General features: G+C 42.3%; 1 protein-coding gene across 3 annotated transcripts in view; it reads left to right on the forward strand.

The window, feature by feature from the left end:
* Positions 1-24,051, forward strand: part of LOC115152299 (ankyrin repeat domain-containing protein 27) — a 38,764-nt gene extending 14,713 nt beyond the window's left edge. The window contains exons 3-27 of one of the 3 annotated variants that reach the window (XM_029697049.1): positions 1,517-1,627; positions 2,046-2,202; positions 2,336-2,490; positions 6,010-6,069; positions 6,941-6,994; positions 7,124-7,189; positions 7,288-7,364; positions 7,680-7,801; positions 9,354-9,432; positions 9,635-9,779; positions 12,110-12,202; positions 12,837-12,961; positions 13,470-13,552; positions 13,734-13,849; positions 14,049-14,141; positions 14,621-14,818; positions 17,004-17,060; positions 18,115-18,231; positions 19,373-19,534; positions 19,783-19,977; positions 20,171-20,290; positions 20,555-20,728; positions 20,999-21,092; positions 21,399-21,480; positions 21,792-24,051. In XM_029697049.1, the coding sequence (XP_029552909.1) occupies positions 1,517-1,627; positions 2,046-2,202; positions 2,336-2,490; positions 6,010-6,069; positions 6,941-6,994; positions 7,124-7,189; positions 7,288-7,364; positions 7,680-7,801; positions 9,354-9,432; positions 9,635-9,779; positions 12,110-12,202; positions 12,837-12,961; positions 13,470-13,552; positions 13,734-13,849; positions 14,049-14,141; positions 14,621-14,818; positions 17,004-17,060; positions 18,115-18,231; positions 19,373-19,534; positions 19,783-19,977; positions 20,171-20,290; positions 20,555-20,728; positions 20,999-21,092; positions 21,399-21,480; positions 21,792-22,407 (3,351 nt within the window). In that variant the 3' untranslated portion in view covers positions 22,408-24,051. Of the gene's footprint in view, positions 1-1,516; positions 1,628-2,045; positions 2,203-2,335; positions 2,491-6,009; positions 6,070-6,940; positions 6,995-7,123; positions 7,190-7,287; positions 7,365-7,679; positions 7,802-9,353; positions 9,433-9,634; positions 9,780-12,109; positions 12,203-12,836; positions 12,962-13,469; positions 13,553-13,733; positions 13,850-14,048; positions 14,142-14,620; positions 14,819-17,003; positions 17,061-18,114; positions 18,232-19,372; positions 19,535-19,779; positions 19,978-20,170; positions 20,291-20,554; positions 20,729-20,998; positions 21,093-21,398; positions 21,481-21,791 lie in introns of all 3 variants that reach the window. The other 2 variants (XM_029697048.1, XM_029697050.1) reach the window with 2 other exon arrangements.
* The last annotated feature ends 1,861 nt before the right edge of the window (positions 24,052-25,912 follow it).

Here is a 25,912-nt window from a genome sequence, read left to right on the forward strand (position 1 = left end):
ATCCATGTTTATCATTTTAAAAGGCTAATTGATAATTAAAAAAAACTTTTGCAATTATGTTAGCACAGCTAAGAACTGTTGTTCTGATTTAAAGAAGCAATAAAACTGGTGTTCAGAGTAGTTGAGTATCTGGAGCATCAGCATTTGTGGGTTTGATTACAGGCTCAAAATGGCCAGAAACAAAACTTTCTTCTGAAACTAGTCAGTCTATTCTTGTTCTGAGAAATGAAGGCTATTCCATGTGAGAAATTTCCAAGAAACTGAAGATCTTGTACAACACTGTGTACTACTCCCTTCACAGAACATCGGAGGCCTTGGAGTCATGACAGTATGGAAGCTGAAGCCTAACTGTTGTTGTTGATTAGTTTACTCCAATTATGGGAGGGGTGGTAGGGTTAGGGGAAAATAATAAAAGTTTTTTTGAAAACATCATTTATATATATTTTTGGTTGTTGGAAAAGAACACTGCCTTCCTGGCACTATGGCTGCTGAATCAAGTGCAACTACCGCCAACGGAACAGAACGAATAAAGATAATTGGAGTGCAAGGCTTTATCTTTGTTCTTTTTACAGAGTTGTTTGGTGATCGACTAGGAATGCCTTGGAGCTCAACCAATCGATCGCAATCGACGGGTTGGTGACCACTGGCCTAGGCCTATACGTTCTCTCCCAGACTCATGGATAGAACATTTTGAGCGTAGCATAAGGTAACCAGTCCATCCAGTATGCATAACAAGATGGTACACACTCCAAGGTGATTGCTAGAATTTATTTAATTTTGGAGTATAGGCTAGACTAATTATGTACCAAAGACAATGTTTTTCGGCCATGCGTAATATAAGGTAGGCTATGTATTGTATAACGGCTCAATCATTATTATAATTCTGTTTTTTTGGGGGGGGGCTTGGGCTCATATAGACCTATGCATAAGCTCTAATATGCAAAGTAAAAACAGGCACAAACTTCCCAAATTTTCCCGATAGCCAGGTGCAAGGGGAGAGAGAATGACCAAGCTGCAGCTTTCAGTCAAACATTAGTTTTAACTTATGTAATTTTACTAGTCTGTAATAACCTCATATTTTACCAGTTGGCCAACAAGCATAGGCCTGTTAACTAGGCTACATCGACAAAATCCTGTGGTGACTTTGAGAGAACTTTGAGTTGATTTTAAATTGCAACAAATACAACATGAAACCGTTAGATGAATGTGTATATTTCTCCATTTACAGTGTTAGAATCATGTCCGATTTATTTTCTCTGGTATTAAATGCTTTAAAAGAGAAGCAAAGAGTTTGTGCTGTCACGGGTATTGGATTGCATGTGGGCACTGGGCAGTAGGCCATATCATTAAGAAATCAAGGCTACTTCCTGGGGCGAAGTAGCAATGTCACAGTGAGATCAGATGCTTTTTTATTGTGGAAACTTTACCAATGAAACCATTGATAAATCCATTCTTAGAGTCACGAGAAACATGTTTTCTTTTAACCTTGATGATGATCATATTACTGTGTCCCCAGGTTTTGGTGCCGTGCCGTGGAAGTCTAACCCTTGGGGCGTACACAGCAGCCCAGTTTGAAACCTACGTTTTACAGCCCTCTGGAGAGGGATATCAGACTGTAGATGGGAAGGTAAGTTCCATCAGACCAGTACCATCTGGAAACGCCACAGTCTCTATCCAGGCTGTATCACATCCGGCCGTGATTGGGAGTACCATAGGGCGGCACACAATTGGCCCAGTGTCGGCCTGGGTAGGCCGTCACTGTAAATAAGAATTTGTTCTTAACTGACTTGCCTAGTTAAATAAAAAAATAAAGTATTAGCCATCTCTTGATTCTACAGTTAGTACACTAGTATACAATTTCTCAGTGTAACATTGTCCTCTCTTCCTCTATTTTAACATGGTAAAATATGTGTTGAATCATTGGTGCACTACACCAAAACATCAGACTATTTCATATTCTCTGGCCTAACTGTATCTCTTTGGTTGATTCTACTCTTCTATAACGGAGGATATTGGGGTCTGCTCCTCCTCTTCCTCTCTGATAGGAGCTGACCATCCAGGACAGCCAGGTCAGACTCGGCGCAGGGTTCCAGGCCCCAGCCAACGTGCCCATCCTGTTTGAGGAGACCTTTTACAATGAGAAGGAGCAGAGCTACAGCATCCTCTGTATCGCCAGGCCCATCGACACAGACCAAAGCCCAGGTACTGCTCTCCTCCAGAAGCCATAAAAGTGTATTTAAGTGGGTGTGTGATTTTAGTTGATGTTGAACCAGATACAAACGCCTACAGCCACCATCTCACCTTCACTCTCACCTTTCTTGCCTCCCTCTCTCAGTGGAGGTGACCCCCAGCCCAGGCCTGTACTGTCTGAAGAATGTGGAGGATGTCAGGGAGTTTCTGGGCCGCCATGCAGAGAAACTGGACAAGTTCATAAGCAGCTTCTGCCATTCCTTTAAAGAGCAGGAAAGGAAAGGACTGCGACACCACATTGTAAGCACCATGCCTAATCCTGATGGACACTACTAGCTCACTGCTAGCTAGCAATTTCACAACCACCTAAGGGTCGAGTAAAGCCATTTCCACGCATGATAACGTATACTGAGTGTACAAAACATAAGGAACACCTGCGTTTTCCATGACGTAGACTGAGAAGGTGATAGCTATGGTCTCTTATTGATGTCACCTGTTAAATCCACTTCAATCAGTGTATATGAAGGGGAGGAGAAGGATTCTAGAATGATTTTTAAGCCTTGAGACATGGATTGTGGATGCGTGCCATTCAGAGGGTGAATGGGCGAGACAAAAGATTGAAGTGCCTTTGAACGGGGTATTGTAGGTGTCAGGTGTACCAGTTTGTGTCAAGAACTGCAACGCTGCTGGGGTTTACACGCTTAACAGTTTCTCGTGTGTATCAAGAATGGTCCACCACACACACAAGACATCCAGCTAACTTGACACAACAACTATGGGAAGCATTTGAGTCAGTATGGGCCAGCACCCCTGTGGAACACTTTCGACACCTTGTAGAATCCATGCCCGAGAAATTGAGGGCAAAAGGGGGTGCAACTCAATATTAGGGAGGTGTTCCTAACGTTTTTGTACACTATGTATACTGGAATACATAGCTAGTGCACTCATTTATAATGTAATAGATACAATACTATTAATATGCATTGTACTGTATAAGAGAAAGTAACAGTCAGAGCCAAAGTGATTGGAATCCTTGATAAAGCTGAGCATAAAATACTGTGTAAAATAAGTACAAGTACTGCGCTCAATTGTATGCTCAAAATCGGGAAATTATTTTATACTAATACAATTGCTCAGAGAAAGAGATTTTAGGGGTCAACATTATTGCCTCCCCTGTTTTCAATACCTCACCATGCGAAGATAATGGCACTAAGCCTTTTTTTATTATCTTGCTGAAGTTTCAGTCAAGTTTGTCTAAAACGTCCTCGCACTGGGTAAAGTTCATGATGCTGTTGACCTTAACAAGGGCCCCAGGATGCAAAACCCACCACTGGTGTGCTTGGCCAAAGAGCTCTATTTTCATGTCATCTGACCATAGCACTGGTTCCAATCCAAGTGCCAATACCGTTAAGCAAACTCCAGGTGTTTACATTTGTTGGATGATATGAAAGTAGAGCTCTTAGTCCACGCACACCAGTAGTGTTTTGCATCGGAAAAAAAATATACGTATACAGAAAAAAAACCCATACCGACTATAAAGGTGGTGGATCTTTGATGTTATGGGGCTATTTCCCTTCCACTGGTCCTGTGGCCCATTGAACTTTATAGTAGAACTTTATCCAGTACCAGGACATTTTAGCCCAAAACATGGTTGCCTCTGCAAGGAGGCTGAAATTTGGCCACAAGTGGATCTTCCAGCAAGACGACAACCGCAAAAGCACAAATCAAGATCCACAAATAAATGGTTTGACCACAAAATCAACATTTTGCAATGAATAGCGCAGCCTCAGGACTTGAACCCCATTGAAAATCTGTGGTTTGAATTTAAGAAGGCAGTCCATAAGTGCAGATGAAGGATATCAACAATCTGGAACAATTCTGTATAAAGGGTCTAAGATCACTCCCAATGTGTTCTCAAGTCAAATTGTATTAGTCACATGCGCCGAATACAACCGGTGTAGACCTTACAGTGAAATGCTTACTTACGAGCCCCTAACCAACAGTGCAGTTTCAAAAAATACAAATAAGAATAAGAGATAAAAGTAACAAGTAATTAAAGGGCAGCAGTAAAAAATAAAATAAGAATATATACGGGGGATGCCGGTAAAGAATCAATGTGCGGGGGCACCGGTTAGTTGAGGTAGTATGTACATGTAGGTAGAGTTAATTAAAGTGACTATGCATAGATGACAACCGAGAGTGGTAGTGGTGTGGAGAGGGGGCAATGTGAATAGTCTGGTTAGCCATTTGACTAGATGTTCAGGAGTCTTATGGCTTGGGGGTAGAAGCTGTTTAGAAGCCTCATGGACCTAGACTTGGCGCTCCGGTACCGCTTGCCGTGCGGTAGCAGAGAGAATAGTCTGACTACGGTGGCTGGAGTCTTTGACAATTTTTAGGGCCTTCCTCTGACACCGCCTGGTATAGAGGTCTTGGATGGCAGGAAGCTTGGCCCCAGTGCTGTGCTGGGCCGTTCGCACTACCCTCTAGTGCCTTGCGGTCGGAGGCTGAGCAGTTGCCATAACAGGCAGTGATGCAACCAGTCAGGATGCTCTCGATGGTGCAGCTGTAGAACCTTTTGAGGATCGAAATATTTTCAGTCTTCTGAGGGGGAATAGGTTTTGTCGTGCCCGCTTCACGACTGTCATGGTGTGCTTGGACCATGTTAGTTTGTTGGTGATGTGGACACCAAGGAACGTGACGCTCTCAACCTGCTCCACTGCAGCCATGTCGATGAGAATGGGGGCGTGCTCGGTCCTCTTTTTTCCTGTAGTCCACGATCATCTCCTTTGTCTTGATCACGTTGAGGGAGAGGTTGTTGTCCTGGCACCACATGGCCAGGTCTCTGACCTCCCTATAGGCTGTCTCGTTGTTGTCTGTGATCAGGCCTACCACTAGAGTCGTGCCTGGCCGTGCAGTCATTAGTGAACAGGGAGTACAGGAGGGGGCTGAGCACACACTCCTGAGGGGCCCCTGTGTTGAGGATCAGCATGGCGGGTGTGTTGTTACCTACCCTTACCACCTGGGGGCGGCCCGTCAGGAAGTCCATGATCCAGTTGCAGAGGGAGGTGTTTAGTCGCAGGGTCCTTAGCTTATTGATGAGCTTTGAGGGCACTATGGTGTTGAACGCTGAGCTGTAGTCAATGAATAGCATTCTCACATAGGCGTTCCTTTTGTCCAGGTGGGAAAAGGCAGTGTGGAGTGCAATAGAGACTGCATCATCTCTGGATCTGTTGGGGCAGCATACAAATTGGAGTGGGTCTAGGGTTTCTGGGATGATGGTGTTGATGTGAGCCATGACCAGCCTTTCAAAGCACTTTATGGCTATAGACGTGAGTGCTACGGGTCGGTAGTCATTTAGGCCAGTTACCTTAGTGTTCTTGGGCACAGGCACTATGGTGGTCTGCTTGAAACATGTTGGTATTAGACTCGGACAGGGAGAGGTTGCAAATGTCAGTGAAGACATTAAAGATTTTAGAAAAAGGCTCAGTGGCGTTATCTTGAAAACAGGGGTGCCAATCATTTAGACCCCTATTTAATTTATAGATTTTTTTAATTAATTTTTTTTTTTTTTTAATTATAACTTAAACAAAATTGTTTCTCTGACCAATTGTGTTAGTATAATTAAATGTAAAAAAATATATTAAAAAAATGGGAGCATACAATATAGCTCAGTATTTGTAAATTAAATTTTTTTCTGTGTTTTATTTTTTGCTCAGCTTTATCAATGGTGCCAATAATTTTGGACCGGACTCTATGCGATATATAATATTTATTCTGCTGTGACCACTGCTCTAACCTGTGACTGTCCTCTCCCCTCAGGACTCAGTGAATGCCCTTTATACTAAATGTCTTCAGTGCCTGTTGAGAGACTCAAGCCTGGTAAGTACTGTAGGAACATGACTGTTAGATTGGAGGGTTGCCAACTATTTTTCAAGCAAAGTAGCTGTTGGTTGCTCCATTTGTCGCTAAAGGTCACTAGATGAGGTCATGAAGTAATAGGGATGTCATAATGTTATTTTGCACATAAAAAAATAACATACTTATGCTGTCCCTCAGTCTCTCATGCAATACAAAATTCTCCAAAGTAAAAACAAATAGAATGTTTTGAAGGAGAACAAAAAGGAATCAATTAATTTGTATTTTAAATCTTTTAACTGTATGGTAGCTAACTTATTTATAATTGAAAAAAAAATTGCATTTAAAAAAAAAAAGTCTTTATGCTGGAGAGCTCTATCATTTAACAATAATGAACAATTTTATAAATTCATTTCTCTCGCTGCAGCAGCAGAGAGGGAGCGGAGAGGCTAGAGTGGAGAGAGACGAGGAGGGAGCGAAGAGAGGTGGGGGAAGGGGCACACGTGAAGCAGCAGCTGGTAGAGAGGGAGCAGTACTCAGAGCAACACAGCTAGGCTCAGCCAAGTGGGCACACACTCACACAAATGGGGAAGTCACTAAACCAACCAAAAGTTGCTGGGGTAGCCTTGAATAGTAGCTAAACTTGTTGCTATACTCTTTTACCAATATAAGTAGCTGGAGGGGTCTGAAAACTCGCTAAATCTAGTGATAAAGTCGCTAAGTCGACAACACTGCCTGATTATCTACATATCTTCAGTTCAGTAGGTCACACTGTAGCAATGTTTCTTATTGGACAAGTTCAGGCTGGTTTTCCATTTCTACGTGCCTACTGGACCACGACCCAGTTGTCTTTCCTGAGATTTGAACCAGATTGGTTATACCTCCTGTCTTTCAGAAAGTGCTGGCCAAACAGGAGCTCCAGATGACTCTCCTTAAACAAGCGGTGGAAGTAAGAGTTCTGTCTATTGTGTTGTATTGAACATTTGAAAACTGCTCTACGGAGTTGTGTGATGCCATAATGCTTAATGTGTTTTTATGAAATGTTGTCAGTATACATATTTTCTATTTTATCTTTCAGATGTATATACATCATGGTATCCATGATTTAATCTTTAACTTTGTGGGAACTCTTGAAGCCAGCCAGGTCTGTACAGTATTTGATATTACTGTCAGTCTTTTATATCCTCAGAATCACCATGCGGTAAAGGTTAATATCCATGTTTATTATCACTGTTCCAACAGGATTCTGCCTTCAACAAAACCACCAGGGGTCTGCAGGACCTGCAGCAGAAAGACTTGGGGGTCAAATCTGAATTTAGGTTGGTTGCTTTTATGTTTACAGTCCAAAGTAACGATATACAGACATCGCATTATACATGCTGGACGAGAAACTTTGCAAGTCTGCATACAACACAAACAAAATGGGCACACCACCATATTGCTCAAATACCACTTCTAATACAAACAGATCTTCATCATATCAGATAACCTGTTCCGTTGTGTCTATAGACTATAGGAGTATGTTTGCCTGTCTCATCCAGTATCAATATCACCTAGCCATTCAATACTATAACCTGTAGTGTGTCCCTGAATCCTATCAATACCCAGTTGTATTTCCCTATTACCTAATACAGTATAAATATACCCCGGGCCAAGAGAGAGCTGAGCCAGTTGAACCACTGCACCTCTCCTCTACACAAGCTGCTCTGCCTCAGAAAGGTGGGACTCACCATCATGCAGTCCCCCAGCAGCTCAGGTATACCATCTGTCTGACTCTCTGTCTGCATTTCATGTCACATCGGCAGAAGTTTACACAGTGTTGTTGTGTCACAAACCGCACAATTGACACTGGAACGTAAATGCCTTAAAATGGATTCTGGACCGTTTGTTATGGTACCATAGATGCGGTAAAGAGATCCATGGGGCGGCAGGTAGCCTAGTGGTTAGAGCGTTGGGCCAGTAACCGAAAGGTTGCTGGATCGAATCCCCGAGCTGACAAGGTAAAAATGTGTCGTTCTGCCCCTAAACAAGGCAGTTAACCCACTGTTCCCCGGTAGGCTGTCATTGTAAATAAGAATTTGTTCTTAACTGACTTGCCTAGTTAAATAAAGGTAAAAAGAAAACAGTGGAAATGCCATGGAAACGTGTGGGGGAAAGATCCCGAATCTCCTCATTAGCCTACATTTAGGCTATTGTTTATATGTGTATTTCACACTGTGTTGAGGTAAAAATCTGAGTATAATATGGATGTCAACCCCAATACAATGTCATGTTATTGTCACCAATCAACTGCATTGATACAGTTAAAAACGACACTACCGCCACCGATTTCTCCACGCTAGCTATACGAATGGGAGTTAGCATTTAGGAGTCACTTTTTCGAAACCTGAAAACCAACTACTTCTAAATGTTATGCATCGAAACAGCCAATTATATCCAAATCGGACTGTAGTAACCACATTGTGGGCTTGTTACAATACATAAATCATTACGGATTGCCACTTTGTTAGATCAGATTTGTTGATTGTGTGCCAATCAGCCGTCCCTTTTCTACCCCCCCATGGTCTGTTCCATTGACCTCTTTACCACATCTATGCAAATCTGTAAGGTCATGCTTCGGCCTCTGAGTAAAATATAATTTTTGCTTTCATCCAGAAAGTTACAGTTATAAAATGTTACATGTGTAGAAGTGCTGATTTACCAATATTTTATGATGACATTAAGTTACTATAAGTAGCTTACAAGGCTGGTCATTGTAACAGCCCAGGTCAGGGTGTGTAGGAAAGTTGACTGAACTCTGCACAGTCCCACATAATGTCCTCCATTCCTCCATTTCTGTTCACTCCCTGCCTGGTAATATAATTAACTCTGTACATGCGCATAACAATATCCTGACTCTTAGGGCCTAATGTGTTTGTCCAGTTTGTTTTCGAAATCAAACCTTGTTGGCCACATAACAACCCTTACCCTGTCTCTGTGGCGTGGTGTGATCCACTCGTAATTTCTGTTGGCCAAACAGCCAATTTACCAATTTAAAGCCTAAACGACAAGGAAAGAGGCAGATTGTCTTGTCTCACAGAGATTAGACCGACTGTGTGGGCATTTTACAGGTAATGCAACTCTGTAAAGCAACACTCATATGTTTGTAGGATGAAGCTGTTTTAATGTGTTCATTTTAAAGAGCCTTATCTCTCTAGTCTACTGTGTGCCCCTGCCATAAACCTCAGTCACGTTAACAGGTTACTGTTACCGAAGGAACCACCGTAATTGAGTTCTTCCTTTCATTTCCTTTTTTCCTTCGCATGCAGTCAGCATAGAGGCCGTATGTGCAGACGATCTTCTCTCTGTCATTCTGTACTTACTGGTGAAGACTGAGATCCCCAATTGGTGAGGAAGATGTTCAGCATAAAACCTTCAACCTACTAATACCACTGACCATGGAATGACTTGATTTACTTCAAGTAAACTAGTTGAATGAATTACTAAAGTGACCTAGTAATTAAACCGAGTCATTAATTGATTCATTAACTAGTAATTCACGGATTAAAAGCCAGTGTTAAGTGTTTAACTAACAAGCATGCTCTTCCAGGATGGCCAACCTGAGCTACATCAAGAACTTCAATTTCTGTAACTCCACCAAGGACGAGCTGAGCTACTGGCTGACGTCGTTCGAGGCCGCCGTCGAGTTCATCAGCCAGGGCAACCTCAACCTGAGCCAGGAACGAAAGGTGACAGTACGTTACAGTACAGTAGTACTCGCACAGTACAGAACTCACACAGTCATCAGCTAGGTCAACTTCCTGAGCCAGAGACAAATGGTGAGCACAGCAAAGTACAGTAGCACTCACACAGGGTGGCTCCTTTCTTACGTTACACTACACTGAGTGTATAAAACTTTTAATATTGATTTGCACCCTCCTTTTTTGCCCTCAAAACAGCCTTAATTGGTCGGGGCATGGACTCTACTAGGTGTCAAGCGTTCCACTACGATGACTCCAATGCTTCCCACAGTTGTGTCAAGTTGGCTGGATGTCGTTTGAGTGGTGACCCGTTCTTGATACACACAGGAAACTGTTGAGTGTGAAAAACCCAGCAGCGGTGCAGTTCTTGACACAAACTGGTGCGCCTGTTCAAAGCCACTTTAAATCTTTTGTCTTGCCAATCCACCCTTTTGAATGGCACACATACAAAATCCACGTCTCGATTCTCTCAAGGCTTAAAAATTCTTATTTAACCTCACTAGGTTATGTGGGACGCTAGCGTCCCACCCGCGGGACACTCGCCAACAGCCAGTGAAATAGCAGGACTCCAAATTCAAAACAACAAAAATCTCATAATTCAAATTTCTCAAACATACAACTATTATACACCATTTTAAAAATAAACTTCTCATTAATCTAACCACAGTGTCCAATTTTTAAAAGGCTTTATGGCGAAAGCATAGCATTAGATTATGTTAGGACAGCGCCTAAACAAGAAAAACCACACAGACATTTTCCAAGCAAGGAGAGGTGTCACAAAAACCAGAAATACATCTAAAATTAAGCACTAACCTTTGATCTTCATCAGATGGCACTCATAGGACTTCATGTTACACAATACATGTATGTTTTGCTCGATAAAGTTCATATTTATATCCAAAAACCCCATTTTTACATTGGCGTGTAATGTTCAGAAATGTTTTGCCTCCAAAAACTTCCAGTGAATGAGCACATCAATTTACAGAAATACTCATCATAAACGTTGATAAAATAAAAATAATTCAAAGAATTAAAGATAAACTTCTCCTTAATGCAACCGCTGTGTCAGATTTCAAAAAAGTTTTACGGCGAATGCACACTTTGCAATAATCTGAGTACAGAGCTCAGCCATCAAAGCAAGCTATACAGTTACCCGCCAAGTTCTGGAGTCAACAAAACTCAGAAATAGTATTATAAATCTTCACTTACCTTTGCTGATCTTCGTCGAAATGCACTCCCAGGACTCCTACTTCCACAAGAAATTTTTGTTTTGTTCGATAAACTCCATATTTATGTCCAAATACCTCCGTTTTGTTCGCGCGTTCAGATCACTATTCCAAAGGCATAATGCGCGAGCGCAAAACCCTAGACAAAAAGTTCCATTACCGTTCGTAGAAACATGTCAAACGATGTTTACAATCAATCATTAGGGTCTTTTATCATAAATCTTCGATAATATTCCAACCGGACAATAGCATATTCATTACAGAGGAAAAAGAAGGAACGGCGTGCCTGCGTGACTGCGCAGTAAACAACTCATTGGCCTCAGGCAGTCCACTTGTTGAGTCAGCTCTTATTCTCTCCCCAGTAACGGTAGAAGCATGAAACAAGGTTCTAAAGACTGTTGACATCTAGTGGAAGCCTTAGGAAGTGCAAAATGAACCCTAAGATACTGTATAGGCAATCACTTGAAAAACTACAAACCTCAGATTTCCACATTTCCTGGTTAGATTTTTCTCAGGTTTTTGCCTGCCATATGAGTTCTGCTATACTTACAGACATCATTCAAACCGTTTTAGAAACTTCAGAGCGTTTTCTATCCAAATCTACTAATAATATGCATATCCTACCTTCTGGGCCCGAGTAGCAGGCAGTTTAATTTGGGCACACTTTTCATCCAAACTTCTGAATGCTGCCCCCTACCCTAGTAAAGTTAACCTGTCTGCTCCCCTTCATATACACCTGATTTGAAGTGGAATTAACAAGTGACATCAATAAGGGATCATAGCTTTCACCTGGATTCACCTATTGAGTCTATGTCATGGAAAGAGCAGGTGTTCTTAATGTTTTTGTTCACTCAGTGTACCTGGGCCCTGGCTAGCTTGACTTGGCTCAATGTTGTGAAAATGGCTTTATACACCACCAGCACATATAACGTTGTTGTAGCTGATATCCTATCCAAGCACTGTTGACTTAGATACACCACTTTATCACTGCAGTACCTGTCATAACAGGTCACAATAGTGAGCGAACTTGACCGAAATGAGTGAGGGGGGAAAAAAGTCCCTGTGTGCAGAGTAAGTGACTGTGTCTGTGGTTTGCAGGGCTCAGGGGAACTGAACGACAAGGTGCGTTTCACACAGAAAATAAACCTGCTCTGTCAGAACGATGCTACCCCCATCAACTGTCTGTTTGAGGTGAGAACATGACCATCACATTTTAGGGGGAGGAAAGCTTTACTCTGTGTTGGGGAGTAGTGAACTACATGTAGTAAATGAGTAATTTATCTACATTTTGCAGTAGCTTGTTGGTAGTTGAACTCAATTCTAATCTTGGTAGTGGTTTCTGTAGTGAATAACTTTTTTGTCATGTAGTGATGTAGCTAACTACACACTGCTTTTTTTTTGCAAAAATCTAAGAAAATATGAGGGCATCAGACCTGCCTAATTCTCACTTGAAACAGTTTTCGTGTTTAGTAGGCTAAATTACACATTCTGTTAACACCTGACCCCAGAGTGACCTGTTTGTAGTCTGTGACATTTTTCAAAGTGGCTTTAGTTTCTTAACGCTACACTAGAGCTACCCTTAACTTCTTCTAGTGTGAAGTGATTGGTAACTTGGTAAACTATGATTTCAGAGTAGCTTCCCCAGCACTGACTGGGCATCATGGTCTATTGGCTAGATGGATACCTTACTTCATTAAACAACTTAATTTGTTCACATGAAAACATTGTTTAACCAACTTTCTTTGGGTTTTTTCAAATCAATTGTTTTCAAATTTTTTTTTCTTTTTTTTAACTGATTGTGTGTGTGTGTGTGTGTGTCCTGTAGTACATAGCCAACGGTAACGAAGCGGAGGTCAAGCGTGTGTTGAGTGAAAACGAAAGCGATGAGGACGGGGTGAAGATGTGCCACCCCCTTTGCTCCTGTGATCACTGTGAGCTCCGGGTCTCTGGGTGAGCACACGCACGCAATACCACACACAGGTTTGTTATGATGGGGCGGCAGGTAGCCTAGCGATTAGAGCGTTGGGACAGTAACCGAAAGGTTGCTTGTTCGAATACCCGAGCCGGCAAGGTGGAAAAATCTGCTGTTCTGCCCTTGAGCAAGGCAGATAACCCCCCACAACAACTACTCCCTGGGCGCCGATAACATGGACTTCGATTAAGGCAGCCCCCCCCCGCACCTCTCTGATTCAGAGGAATGCTGAAAACATTTTTCAGTTGAATGCATTCAGTAGTGCAACTGACTAGATATCCCCTTTCCCCCACCCATCAGGTAAGTCTCAGACACTTCACTTGTCTGTTTCTCTCTCTCTCACTCCTAGTGGAATCATATTCTCTTTCTGTGTTGTTTTTATTAAATGCAGTGGTTAGAAACAACACGTGATTTATTCTTCTACTTTTGTAATTCCCCTTGAAGTTTCATTTCCCTTTTCTCTAATACTGTGTCTGCTTCGCGCAGAAGACTGAATGACCCGTCCATTGTAACGCCCTTCTCTCGAGACGATCGAGGATACACGCCACTTCATGTCGCTGCTGTCTGTGGTAGGTGATGCTAATAAGTGCCTGAGGGTGGCCTATTGATCCACACATCTTCCTTGGGACCACACATAGACCCTAAAGGCAGGGGGAATCGAATCCCCGATCCGCCACTTTCTGTACTTTTCATCCCGTTCTCATTTCCCACTGTCTAAATAAAGTAAAAAGCCTGTCTTTGCCGTGGTAGGTCAGTCCCTGTTGATTGACCTGTTGGTGTCTAAGGGAGCTCTGGTGAACGCCACAGACTACCACGCCCTCTCACCCCTGCACCTCTCCTGTCAGAAGGGCTACCAGGGAGTCACGGTGAGACAGGACGCTAGCAGGACAGTTATAGCCTGGTTCCAGATCTTTTTGTGCTGCCTTACCTACTCCTAAACAGATCTGGAACCAGGCTAAGATGAGCTACACTATATCACAGAAACTGTATAAATAAGGATACTTCTGTTACACAAACTGTTCAATCATTCTGACATATATTCTTCTTTCACTCGCTCCCATCCAGCTGCTGCTCTTGCACTATAAGGCGAACACAGATGCCCAGGACAACAATGGAAACACTCCTCTGCACCTGGCCTGTATGTATGGACATGAAGATGTAAGTCAGTCTGGGGAGCCACTCTCCAGTTTAAATCTGTCTTTTTAAAAGGCACAATCTGTAATTTCAACAGCTTTTGACTGTGCCAATGTGTTTGGTAATCTGAGGGATAGAGCTGAGGAAGTGCAACCAGTCACAGTACATGGGACAGAAGTGAAAGTATCTATATCACACGAGGCTGCTGAGGGGTGGATGGCTCATAATAATGGCTGGGATGGAGCGAATAGAGTGGTATCAAACGCATTGACACCATGTGTTTGCATTTGATGCTATTCCATTTATTCCATTCCAGCCATTACTATGAGCCCCTCCTTACCCAATTAAGGTGCCACCAACTTCCTGTGATCTGTATTGATAGTGCTGTAAATAAGTACAGGTATATGGAGGATGATGACAACAGACTCTGACAGTGTCGCGCTCTATGGTAGTTCAGAGGAGATTGCTTTTAGTCTGACGGTGTTATCCCATCCGTGTCTCAGTGTGTTAAGGCTCTGGTGTACTACGACCTGCCCACGTGCCGTCTGAACATCCAGAACGACAAGGGGGACACCCCCCTGCACATCGCGGCCCGCTGGGGCTACGAGGGCATCATCGAGGTTCTACTGGAGAACGGAGCCAGCACCGCCATCTACAACAAGGCCAAGGACTCTCCACTACAGTGTGCTTTGAATTCTAAGGTGAGGAGTGTTACGCACGCCTCTAGAAAGAGGGAACGCAACACCCTGCTACAACTTAATTCTCCTTGTTGTGAATAAGGTAGGGAAGTGTAGGTGTGAACAAGTATGACGAATAGGCAGAGAATACCGTTAACAGGGAATTTATTCCTTCACGTGGTAAGGTTGGGGAAAAGGGGCTGGACGGAACCAAAGCAAAGAAAGTAAATATCAAAGCCCCCTCTCCTACCTTACCTGCCTACCCACTACTTACCTAACTAGCACCACCTGGTGCACTAACCAAAATACAGGGGATGGTCCGCCCAGGTCTTTCCTAGTGTGCATAGACAGCAAACTACTACGGGTATATGTATGCCCGCGGGCCTCTTGCCTAAACACTCCCTAGGTGCCTTCCCCTTCCCCCCTGGGAACAAATGAAACAGAATTACACAAATGTAAGTCAATAATCAAAACACTGCATCCTATTGACACACACAACCAATCAGCTCCCTCAGCAACAACGGACACAGTACATACCAAAATTCTTAGAAACAACCAACATGCTATAACCCTCAGCCATTAGCCTTCTCTCTCAGCAATCATCTCTCTCTGAGCAACAGAACTGGGGCTTATATAGCTTCAGAAGAAGTTAGTAATTGGAGACAGCTGCGTCCTGATGAGGGGGTGGGGTCAGCTCTCCAAACAATCAATGTTGATTGACCAATCAGCTGTTCGTAGAGAATTTCAGGAATCCATTTCCTGAAATACATGCATGATAATACACAAACCACAACACAGAAACTGGGGAACGTAACAAGGAGTGAGGACCCCTGATTTGCTAAACCACTTAATATATGCTATTTAGCACATGCTTTTAGCCAAAGCGACTTAGTCAGTCACGTACAAATATTTTACCACCTACCCAGATGGGCCCTTTTTTAAAGAAAAGGCTTGTCATGCTCAAATGTGCAAATAAAGTATGTGTTTGTTGCAGCAAGCATGTACAGTGCATTCGGAATGTATTCAAACCCCTTGACTTTTTCCACATTTTGTTACGTTACAGCCTTATTTTAAAATGGATAATATTACTTTTTTCCCCTCATCAATCTGCACACATTACCCCATAATGACAAAGCAAAAACACAGGGGCCTCCATGATTCTTAAATGGTGTTTGGAGGTATTATTTGGAACCACCCAGAGTCTTCCTGGAGCTGGCTGCCCGGCCAAACTGAACAGTCGGGGGAGAAGGGCCTTGGTCAGGGAGGTGACCAAGAACTCGATGGTCACTCTGACAGAGCTCCAGAGTTCCTCTGTGGAGATGGGATACATTTCCAGAAGGAAAACCATCTCTGCAGCACGCCACAGTGGCCAGACGGAAGCACATGACAGCCCGCTTGGAGTTTGCCAAAAGGCACCTAAAGGAATCTGACCCTGATAAACAAGATTCTCTGGTCTGATGAAACCAAGATATAACTCTTTGGTCTGAATGAGAAGTGTCACGTCTGGAGGAAACCTGGCACCATCCCTACGGTGAAGCATGTTTTTCAGCGGCATGGACTGGGAGACTAGTCAAGATCAAGGGAAAGATGAACGGAGCAAAGTACAGAGAGATCCTTGATGAAAACCTGCTCCAGAGCGCTCAGGACCTCAGACTGGGGTGAAGGTTCACCTTCCAACAGGACAATGACCCTAAGCACACAGCCAAGACAAAGCAGGAGTGGCTTCGGGACAAGTCTCTGAATGTCCAGCCAGAGCCAGGACTTCAACATGATCTAATATCTCAATAGCTGTGCAGCAATGCTCCCAACCTGACAGAGCTTGAGACGATTTGCAGAGAAGAATGGGAGAAACTTCCCAAATACAGGTGTGCCAAGCTTGTAGCATCATACCCAAGAAGACTTGGTCATACCCAAGAGGCTGTAATCGCTGCCAAATGTGCTTCAACAAAGTACTGAGTAAAGGGTCTGACTAATTATGTAAGTGTCATATTTCCTTCTTTTTTTTTTTAACTAAATAAAAAAAACTGTTTTTGCTTTGTCATTATGGGGTATTGTGTGTAGATGGATGGGGAGGAAAAACGATTTAATACATTTTAGAATAAGGCTGTAACGTAACAAAATGTGGAAAAAGTCAAGGGGTCTGAATACTTTCCCAATGCACTGCATGTGCTCATACGTAATAGTAAGTGTGTGTGTGTCTGTCTTGCAGATTTTGACGCTGTTGGAGTTGACACACAACAGTTCTCACAGAAGAGATAGCAATGATGTAAGTCAAATGTCATCACATAGGAGAAGAGTTGACTCAGAATAGTGGAACTACAGCATTTCATTAGATAAACTAATGGCTCTGACCAGCCAACCTGTTTAAAATACCATTAACCAGAATCCTGTAGGTTTATTGTCCTAAATATTCCAAAGAAATCTCTTTTTACTTGCTCTGCTAGTAGCAGCCTGGGCCCAGTTTCCCAAAAGCATCTTAAGGCTAAGTTCATTGTTAAAACCTTCGTAGGAGCATTGTTAAATCGCCGAGCTGTTTCCCAAAACCGTCGTTGGTGAAGTTTTCACTTGAAAACGCTAGTTGTTTACCGACTACCTCAGACCACTCAAAGAAAAGCTAAGTGGGTCGTTAGAAAATCTCTGCTAAACTTAGAATCAAGATGTTTCGGTCTCTCTGTAACCGCCGATAACTTCAGAACGAACTTAAAAGTCGCCAATGTCTTTGCAATTGCCACAAACAAGCGAATGATAAAAAGATGCTTCAAATAAAAACCGAGATCACTGCATTAAAATAATATAGTATATGCTACATAGGCCTATGTATTTGAATGATATTGAACTCAATTTCATGTTCTATCAATTACATTTTATCTTATTGTAAGGTACTGTCTTAAATTGGCTCAATATATTTAATGTTGTGAAACAACGAGCGCAATGATGTGCCAAATCTGTGATTTAGTGCATTATTATGGGGTAAGCATTAGAATAAGCCGCCTCAACATTTGCAGCCATATTATATCTATTTAGGAGCTGATCCGTCCTCAGAATTGTGGAATCATTTGAATGAGATTTGAATGGAGAAAGCTGATCTGAGAGCAGCGCTATCAGTATCGACACATGCTCCAACTAAGCACTTAGCTAAAATTCTGTCTACGTGGTGTTTTGGGAAACGCATGTGACATCTTCGGACGTTATAGTAACGATGCATCGTTAAAACACTGGTAAGCTTAAGTTCTATCGGGAAACCGGATCATGGTCTGTGTGTGGTATGGTCAGCTGATTGACGGGGCTCTCTCTCTTCCCCCCCCTGCTGTCCCTGCCAGTCCCCTAACCGCTCTCCCGAGGCCTCTGACTGCAGCAGCCGCCGTTCCTCTGTCTCCAGCACCACCTCCCAGAGCTCTGAGGCCAGGCCCGACTGCGACAGGGTCCTCCACAAAGAGGTGAGCAGAGCACTCAGGACCCCTGCTCTAGGCAGGGTTGACCCTGAAAATGTCTGAGGAGTACCATCTTCTTAATTCAATTCTTGAGCGTTAGGGCAAAATGTAGATTTCTGTCTAAAAAGACATATCCAAAAGTAATTATTTTCATGAGATGGCCATAAACAATAACTGGTAATGCTGCATAGTTTTTAGAAAGGTCTGGGACTCACCCTTCCGGTAAGTGGTTATAAATTGCTGAGGTGTACTCACTTTTGATGACACAAGCTGAAGAACATAGTAGAAATATGAGAAATCATACGATTGTTTTTTTTTTTCTTCCTATTCAACAAAAGTGGGGCAATAGGGCTTAAAATTACTGAAGTGCTTTCTAAATATAGTAACAATCAAATTATAAACGACTTACTATAATATTTCAGCTTTATAACTGTCAAATAAATATGATCATACTTTGTGACAGTACAATATTGGCGCCATTTTTCATAGAACCGACAACTTTTCTGCCAAACGTCTTCTGAGTGACTCGGACACCATTCAAATGTGTGCAGACTTGTTACAACTTCTGCTTTAAGCACAAAGAGATTTTGTGCATCTGTGACCTAGAGAAAGTAGTTTCAGTTCTGCGAAATTATTTTGTGGTTTTTCCATCCGCTAGACTCCCGTTTTCATATGTGCTATTCCATGCGCAGCTACGAGGGTCACAGGAACTGGGAAATCGTTCCTTTGTCTGGATAGGCCAGAAAATGTCATGCGTCGCTCCCTATGCGAATATGTCTGTGAACCTCACAGCTGCGCTTGCAAATAGTGCATTTTGAATTAAGATAACCAGCACTTTTAGGGAGTGTAAAGCAATTGATGTTGCGCCATTCACCGAGCACACTGTACACAGAAATATCAGTCAGAACTAGTCCAGAACCGCTCAAAGTCCCCTAAATAGGGCACGTAACATTTTAGGGAATAGGGAGGGATGGTAGGTGAAATTAGATGCAGTATTTTTCTATTTATTGAGGGATGCTAATATTTAGAGCTTTCACACAAAGTTTTTGTAGGATTGACTATCTGTAATTTGTAATCCATGTTGGCCGTTTCTAAAGGCCCTGTGTCTGCTGTTCTAATAGGCTGCCTCTCTCTGTTTGACTGACAGGTGGAGAAGTTGCTGCGTGCGGCAGCCGATGGAGACATAGAGATGGTGCGGTACCTGTTGGAGTGGTTGGACGAGGAGCCAGAGGAGGAAGCAGGGCTGCCCTCTTGGACTAAGTTGTGCCACCCACTGTGCCAGTGTCCACACTGTGGGCCATCACAGAAGGTCAGACAACAACCCTCTCATGTCTCATCACTACTGCAGGCTCCATACCCTGACAAACACACTTACCGAACCTCTTTCTGATGTACAATGAGCAAACAAACAGCAATCTTCACACAGGGCCTTACTGGTAGTACTAAAGCTATGGTGAATGGAGATTTTGAGTTTTGTAATGTTCCTGCAGAGCTGTCCAGCTAACTTGATGTCTGTGCCTTTGTCTGTTTTGTTGTGTGTGTGTTTGCCTCCAGAAGTTTGTGTGCCTGCAGGCCAGTGGTCTGGGCGTGAACAGCAGTAGTGTGGATGGCTTCACTCCCCTCCACGTTGCGGCGCTCCATGGTCACACGGCGCTGGTGTCCCTGCTCAGCCGCAACGGGGCCAACGTCAACGCACGCAACAGCCAGAGTGCCACGCCACTGCACCTGGCCAGCCAGAACAGCCACATACAGGTGGGCACACAGTACTATACTTTAGCTGCGGTTCACCCAGAAACCACGGAATAGTCCCAACCCCCCTTCCATCTAGGACTCCAGGCAGACTCGCCCAAAAGCTTGAAGTGTTTGAACGAACACACAGGTCTGCTGCAGATTGTCTGAGGCAAAGATGGAAAAAGATTCAATCTCTCATTGGTTTTATGTTCAGGTAGTGACATCACTGCTGGAGTGCAACGCCAAGCTGAATAAGAAGGATCGCTATGGCAACACCCCTCTGATTCACACCTGCCTCAGAGGTCACCTGGACACAGCAACCATCCTGCTGCAGGTGAACAGAACACTGACACTGCTGCCCCCTAGTGGGTCAAACAGGCCAACACCATCACACTGGAGAAATAAACGGCTAAGTGTGGGTCTTTATAGCTGTCAGGGACCAAAAAGTGGGAAAAATGATAGCAGGGCAATCACTTGACAGAGACCTTGTTGGTCTAAACGTTGTAAACCATACCACCTAAGCTTCATTAAAAAGGCCACCTATTGTGAGCAGCAAAACCAGTGTGCGATCAGACGTTTCTATATTGTCTTCCTCCAGAGCAACGCCTCAGTGAACCTGTCCAACAACCAGGGCAACACGGCCCTGCACGAGGCTGTGAAAGGGGGTCACCTGGCCCTGGTGGAGCTGTTACTGCAGGCTGGAGCCTTGGTCCACATGAGGAACAAGAGACAGAGGACAGCACTGGACTGTGCCGTGGAGACCAGGGGAAAAGTGAGAATCTAACAGCCACTGAAGGGTTTGATCAGGGTCGAGGTGACCCCTTGTTAAACAGAGTTGTAAACAGAGTTGCACAAGATGTACAGTATGTGCAACTTTATTTTTCTTAGATTTGCTAACTTTCTGTTAGTCAGCACCTCACCAACTGTTTTGTGTATGGGTCTACATGTAATTATTTTCAGTAGCAGGTCTAAACCAACAACCGTAGAGCTGGGGGAAATAATGAATTCATTATGAAATGGCGTTTTGTTTTTCCACTTTCAGAACACTGAAATCCTGAGGACTCTTCAGAAGGCATCTGGACTCTCCCACAATGCTGAACCAATCAAACTGCTCTCTGTGCCCAAGGGGGCTCTGGGTAAGAGAGTCAGTATTGACACCAGCCACTGTTTTTCCTTGTCCACCTACCTGCTAGAGCGTGAAGATACAGAGAGATATGTTGCAAGTAACACACAATGAAAAGTCTTCTCACCAACTTTGTCACCTAATAATTCTCTTGGTCTTTTTGGGGACCAATCTACTACTGCCATATTTTGGATTATTGGGGTTTGTTTTCCAACACCCAATAATTCAAACTATGTTCCACTGTCCATACTGTCATACCATGGCATGCCCATGGTGTGGATATGGAACAGTTTTTCTTACTTCTTTCTCTCAATCCCAGCACACTCATTTGTCCAGCGGCTAAAGCATCAGCAGGATAATGCCAGTGGAAGACGTCAGAAGCTGGCCCAGTCAATAAACCGGTCAGTACCATGGAAAAGATTGTGTGCCCCCTTGTGGAAAATGGATGCTGTCTTTCATAGTGAAGTTGATATCAATATCAATTTGACTACAGTTTGCAAAAAGATCAGTTGAGACAATGTGCAGTTTGTTTGTTTAGTTAGATGTTAAACGTTTCCTAGATAGAAAATGTGTTCCTATGTACACAAAGCCGATCCAGAACAACTTTTGTCATAGTTTACTCATAAGTTTCAATAAACTTACATTTTAAGGAACTGCTATGTTTCAGTGCAATTCCTCTGAGCTTGTGGATGTTTGATGTTTTTTTCCCCAGTGTTCAACAAATGAAGAAAGGTCTTCCCAGGGACACCAGTGTGCCTTCCATCAACTCCCCCACTCCTGAGAGGAGGAAACTGAGACGGGGGGAGACCCTGGAGAGCAGTGGGCCATTCAGCATCTGCTCCAGCCCAGAGGGAAGCCCCAAGCCTGGTGACCAAAGGGACAGAGAGAGGGCCCTGAGCCGCAGTCACACCGTGGACACAGTGCACCCCCAGTCTCCTCAGTGGGGCCGGGACCGGAGACACACAGGAGAGGCCGATGTAAAGGAGGAAACACACCTAGCTAAAGACCTTTCACACGCAGACACTCCAGGTGAACCCTTGCATACGTACGCACCTGACATGCACACACCCGACGCGTCAAATACACGCACACCTGATATCCCATCAAATACACAACAAACACCCAGCAGCGACCCGTCACACACTCGCGAGGATCCATCACACACACCTAGCCAAGTCAATGGAGACAAAGACCGAAACGGAGAGGGAGAAAATGTCCACACCTCACCAGACACCGAAGTGAAGTCTAAGAGGAACTGTCCTGAGACTGAGAGCCCACCCAAAGACATGGAGGACCTAGTAGAAGAACTGGTAGAAGAAATACTCTGAGGCGCAGAGGCAGACCCCAGTCAGGGAAGAACTTGCATAGTGTGGGTTAAGAGAAGAGTGGGGTCTACTTTTAGTTAGTTGACCTGACTGTTATTGAAAGCACTTTTTCTCCTTGCCTTCACGAAAAAGGGATGCAAAACATGTTAATTCAACTTCATGCGAATGTAATTCTGTTTTAGCTTATTTTAGTTTTGTTGCTCACCCTTATAAAAGAGATGGTTGATAGAACATTCTGACAGTGCATAGTGACATAGCATATCAGTATGTTTTTGTTTTGTCTACTTGACGAAAATGCTAATCTGAACGTCTATGCTCATGTTACCTCTGGCCGTTTTTTATTTGAACATGTAAAATCAGGGCTCTTTATTTTTAGCATTTTAGTTTAATTTGATTACACTCCTACGGTTTGGATGTCATTTTTTTTACATTTAATTTACTGAGTTAGTTATTCCCTTTAGAAAACCATAAATTGACATTTCTAACCTATCTATAACACGAAATGTACCTCCTTGGTGTGTGGCATTTGAATGACTATGCATAGTGAGGCCACACTTGTATCCCAGTGAATGTCAAACACTTAGAATAGGTATCTTGGTTGCTTTGTAGGTAGAGAACCATAAGTGTATACGCACAAATCTATATACAGTAGCTCAATCCAGTGACTCCACAAATGGATAGTACTGTAGTTAAATACTGCTTTTGAGAATATAATAACACAATTGCCATATTTAATTTGTTTATCCATCACTTTTACTGTATTCTGATATTTATCCTGTAGAAAACAATATAATGCAACAACAAAAAAAGTGTTTATTTAGCATTCAACTGATAATTGTATTTCACCTCCATGGCAGTTGATCCTAATCCTGCAAAGCAAGGCCATATAGGACCCAACCAATTCTATGGGGAGTTTGCACTTTACAAATACCATTTTTGGGGAAAAATGTTTTTATCAGCAACTCTGAAATCTCAGTAGTTTTGAACTGACATTTATTGAACGCATCATTATCCAGCACATACAGTACATTGAACACAGATGACTAGCATCAGCGTACAGATGTATTTTTATCTCAAAGTTACTGTTTTGGTTTATACGGTAGTAGTTGTCCACTCCAATCTCAATGTTGATTATTTTCGTACTAAAGTATTTTATTACATTTTTTTAATGTTAGATGCAGTGAACGTGCCTTATTTAATTTGTCAAAATAACCTGTAATAAACCCATGATCAAGAGTCATTTGTTTTGACTATTGTGTTCTTTGCAAGAGTTGGCTTATTGTTGGTATTTGTTCAAATATTGTGCTTTATGATAGGCTAGGTAAGTTGGTTAATGTTATGATTTTTCTACTGTTAAAATATTGTTTTAAAGATGCACTCCAGCTATTTCTGAGCTTTTCTTGTGGAAAAACAAATCCCATGCATAAATACAGTGTAGGAACATACACTTAAGGGTTAGACAATATGGAGACCATTCAAGGAGTTGGCGTGATGGTGCCCTCTGTCATTGGCCTCCCCCTTTGCTTGAGGAGCAATACAGAACAAAAGAGGAAAGTGAAAACTCAGAATCCTACTCATTACTCCACGTACTTAATTACCTCAATTTTGTTAAAGTTTGAAATATCCAATAAATTTCGTTCCACTTCATAATTGTGTCCCACTTGTTGTTGATTCTTCACAAAAAATTACAGTTTTATATCTTTATGTTTGAAGCCTGAAATGTGGCAAAAGGTCAAAGTTCAAGGGGGCCGAATACTTTCGCAAGGCACTGTACATGGTGGAGGCTCAACCAAGCTTGTCGTCTTGACTACTTTCTTATGTCATTCTCTCTGGTACCAAAAGTTTAAAACATGTTGATAAGGGACATAATGCGGTCAGACCATCAAATAATTGGCATATACGTTACTCTTACTGAATTTTCCCGTGGAAGAGGATATTGGAAATGTAGGCCTATTGGATGATAACTTGTTTTTAACTAAGACAGAAGAATTTATAACTGACTTTCCCTCGACATAGCACAGGTACAGATCCCCTTTTTCTGTGCCTCTATGGTACAGTTTTTATTGCTGTCCATCTGTACTGTTAGTCCTTCTATTTCCTTTGTTAATATGAACTCTTTTGACCACATTTTTTGTTTGTTTTAAAGAGGATTATTGAATTGCATGGCCTCTAAAATCACGTTTAAGTGTCCCATACAATAAGTTAGAGGAAAAACTAAAAGAAATGGAGGAACTTGTTCAAGAAAGATCCAGTGTAATATATTATAAGAAATAAAGCGAACTGGATGGAATATGGGGAAAAATCCATCAAATTCTTTTTATATCTTCAACATAGAAATGCTACAACTAAATTATTTACTGAAACTTGTTACAAATGACAGTCACCCATGATTCCCCAAACTATATTTTGAAACAGGAAGCAAAGTACTTAAAGCATATGTTTTTGTTTCAGTCTCCAGCTCCACTAACCGAAGTTAATTGTATGGATTTTTTTTCTATTAATAATGTAAAATTAACAGTTGTACATAAAAACTAATGTGAAGGCCAAATTACAGAGTAGGAACTTCTTGATGCAATTAAATCCTTTAAGTCCAGTAAACTCCAGGGATGGATGGCATACCAGTTGAGGTATACCAAACCTTTTTTGATGTACTCAGAGGACCGTTATTAGCATGTTTTAACCACAACAATAACATTTTTACTTTTTTTAGATACTCAAAAAGGTCTGATTTCATTACTACTGAGACAGGACCCAAATGGTAAATATAAAGATCCAGTCCATTTAAAACATTTGAGACACCTTACACTTCCGTGTCGTGAGGCAAAACATTCTGGCAAAATGCATAACGCATAGAATTAAAAAGGTAGTGTCGTAAATTATTCATCCTAGTCAGACAGGTTTTTTACATAGATGATACATTGGAGATAATATAAGACAACTACTGGGAAACCAGGCCAGGTATGCATAGCTGACTTTTAAAAGGCTTTTGATAAAGTACCACTGGAATTTATTCATAATTGCCTGTAATATTTACATTTTGGAGAATCTCTTATCAATGGGTTAAATTTATGTATAGTAACCCTAGGTGTAAAATATTAAATAATGACTACTTCTCAAAGTATTAAACTGTCAAGAGGAGTAAAACAAGGTTGTCCACTATCGGCATATTTATTGTTATGGCCATCGAAATGTTAGCCATTAAAATCAGATCCAACAATAATATCAAGGGGTTAGAATATCCAGGCGTTAAAAACAAAGGTGTCATTGTACTCTGATGATTCGTGTTTTCTTTTAAATCCACAATTTGGATCCCTCCACAGTCTCATAGAGGATATAGATACTTTTTCTAACCTCTGGATTACAACCAAATTATGATAAATGTACTATATTACTTATTGGATCACAACATTTTTTTATTTTTACATTACCGTGTAGTTTACCAATAAAATGGTCTGAAGGTGAAGTAGACATACTCGGTATTCATATCCCGAAATAAATAAAGGATCTC

The sequence above is a fragment of the Salmo trutta genome, chromosome 17, assembly GCF_901001165.1.
Source record: "Salmo trutta chromosome 17, fSalTru1.1, whole genome shotgun sequence".
Taxonomy (NCBI): domain Eukaryota; kingdom Metazoa; phylum Chordata; class Actinopteri; order Salmoniformes; family Salmonidae; genus Salmo; species Salmo trutta.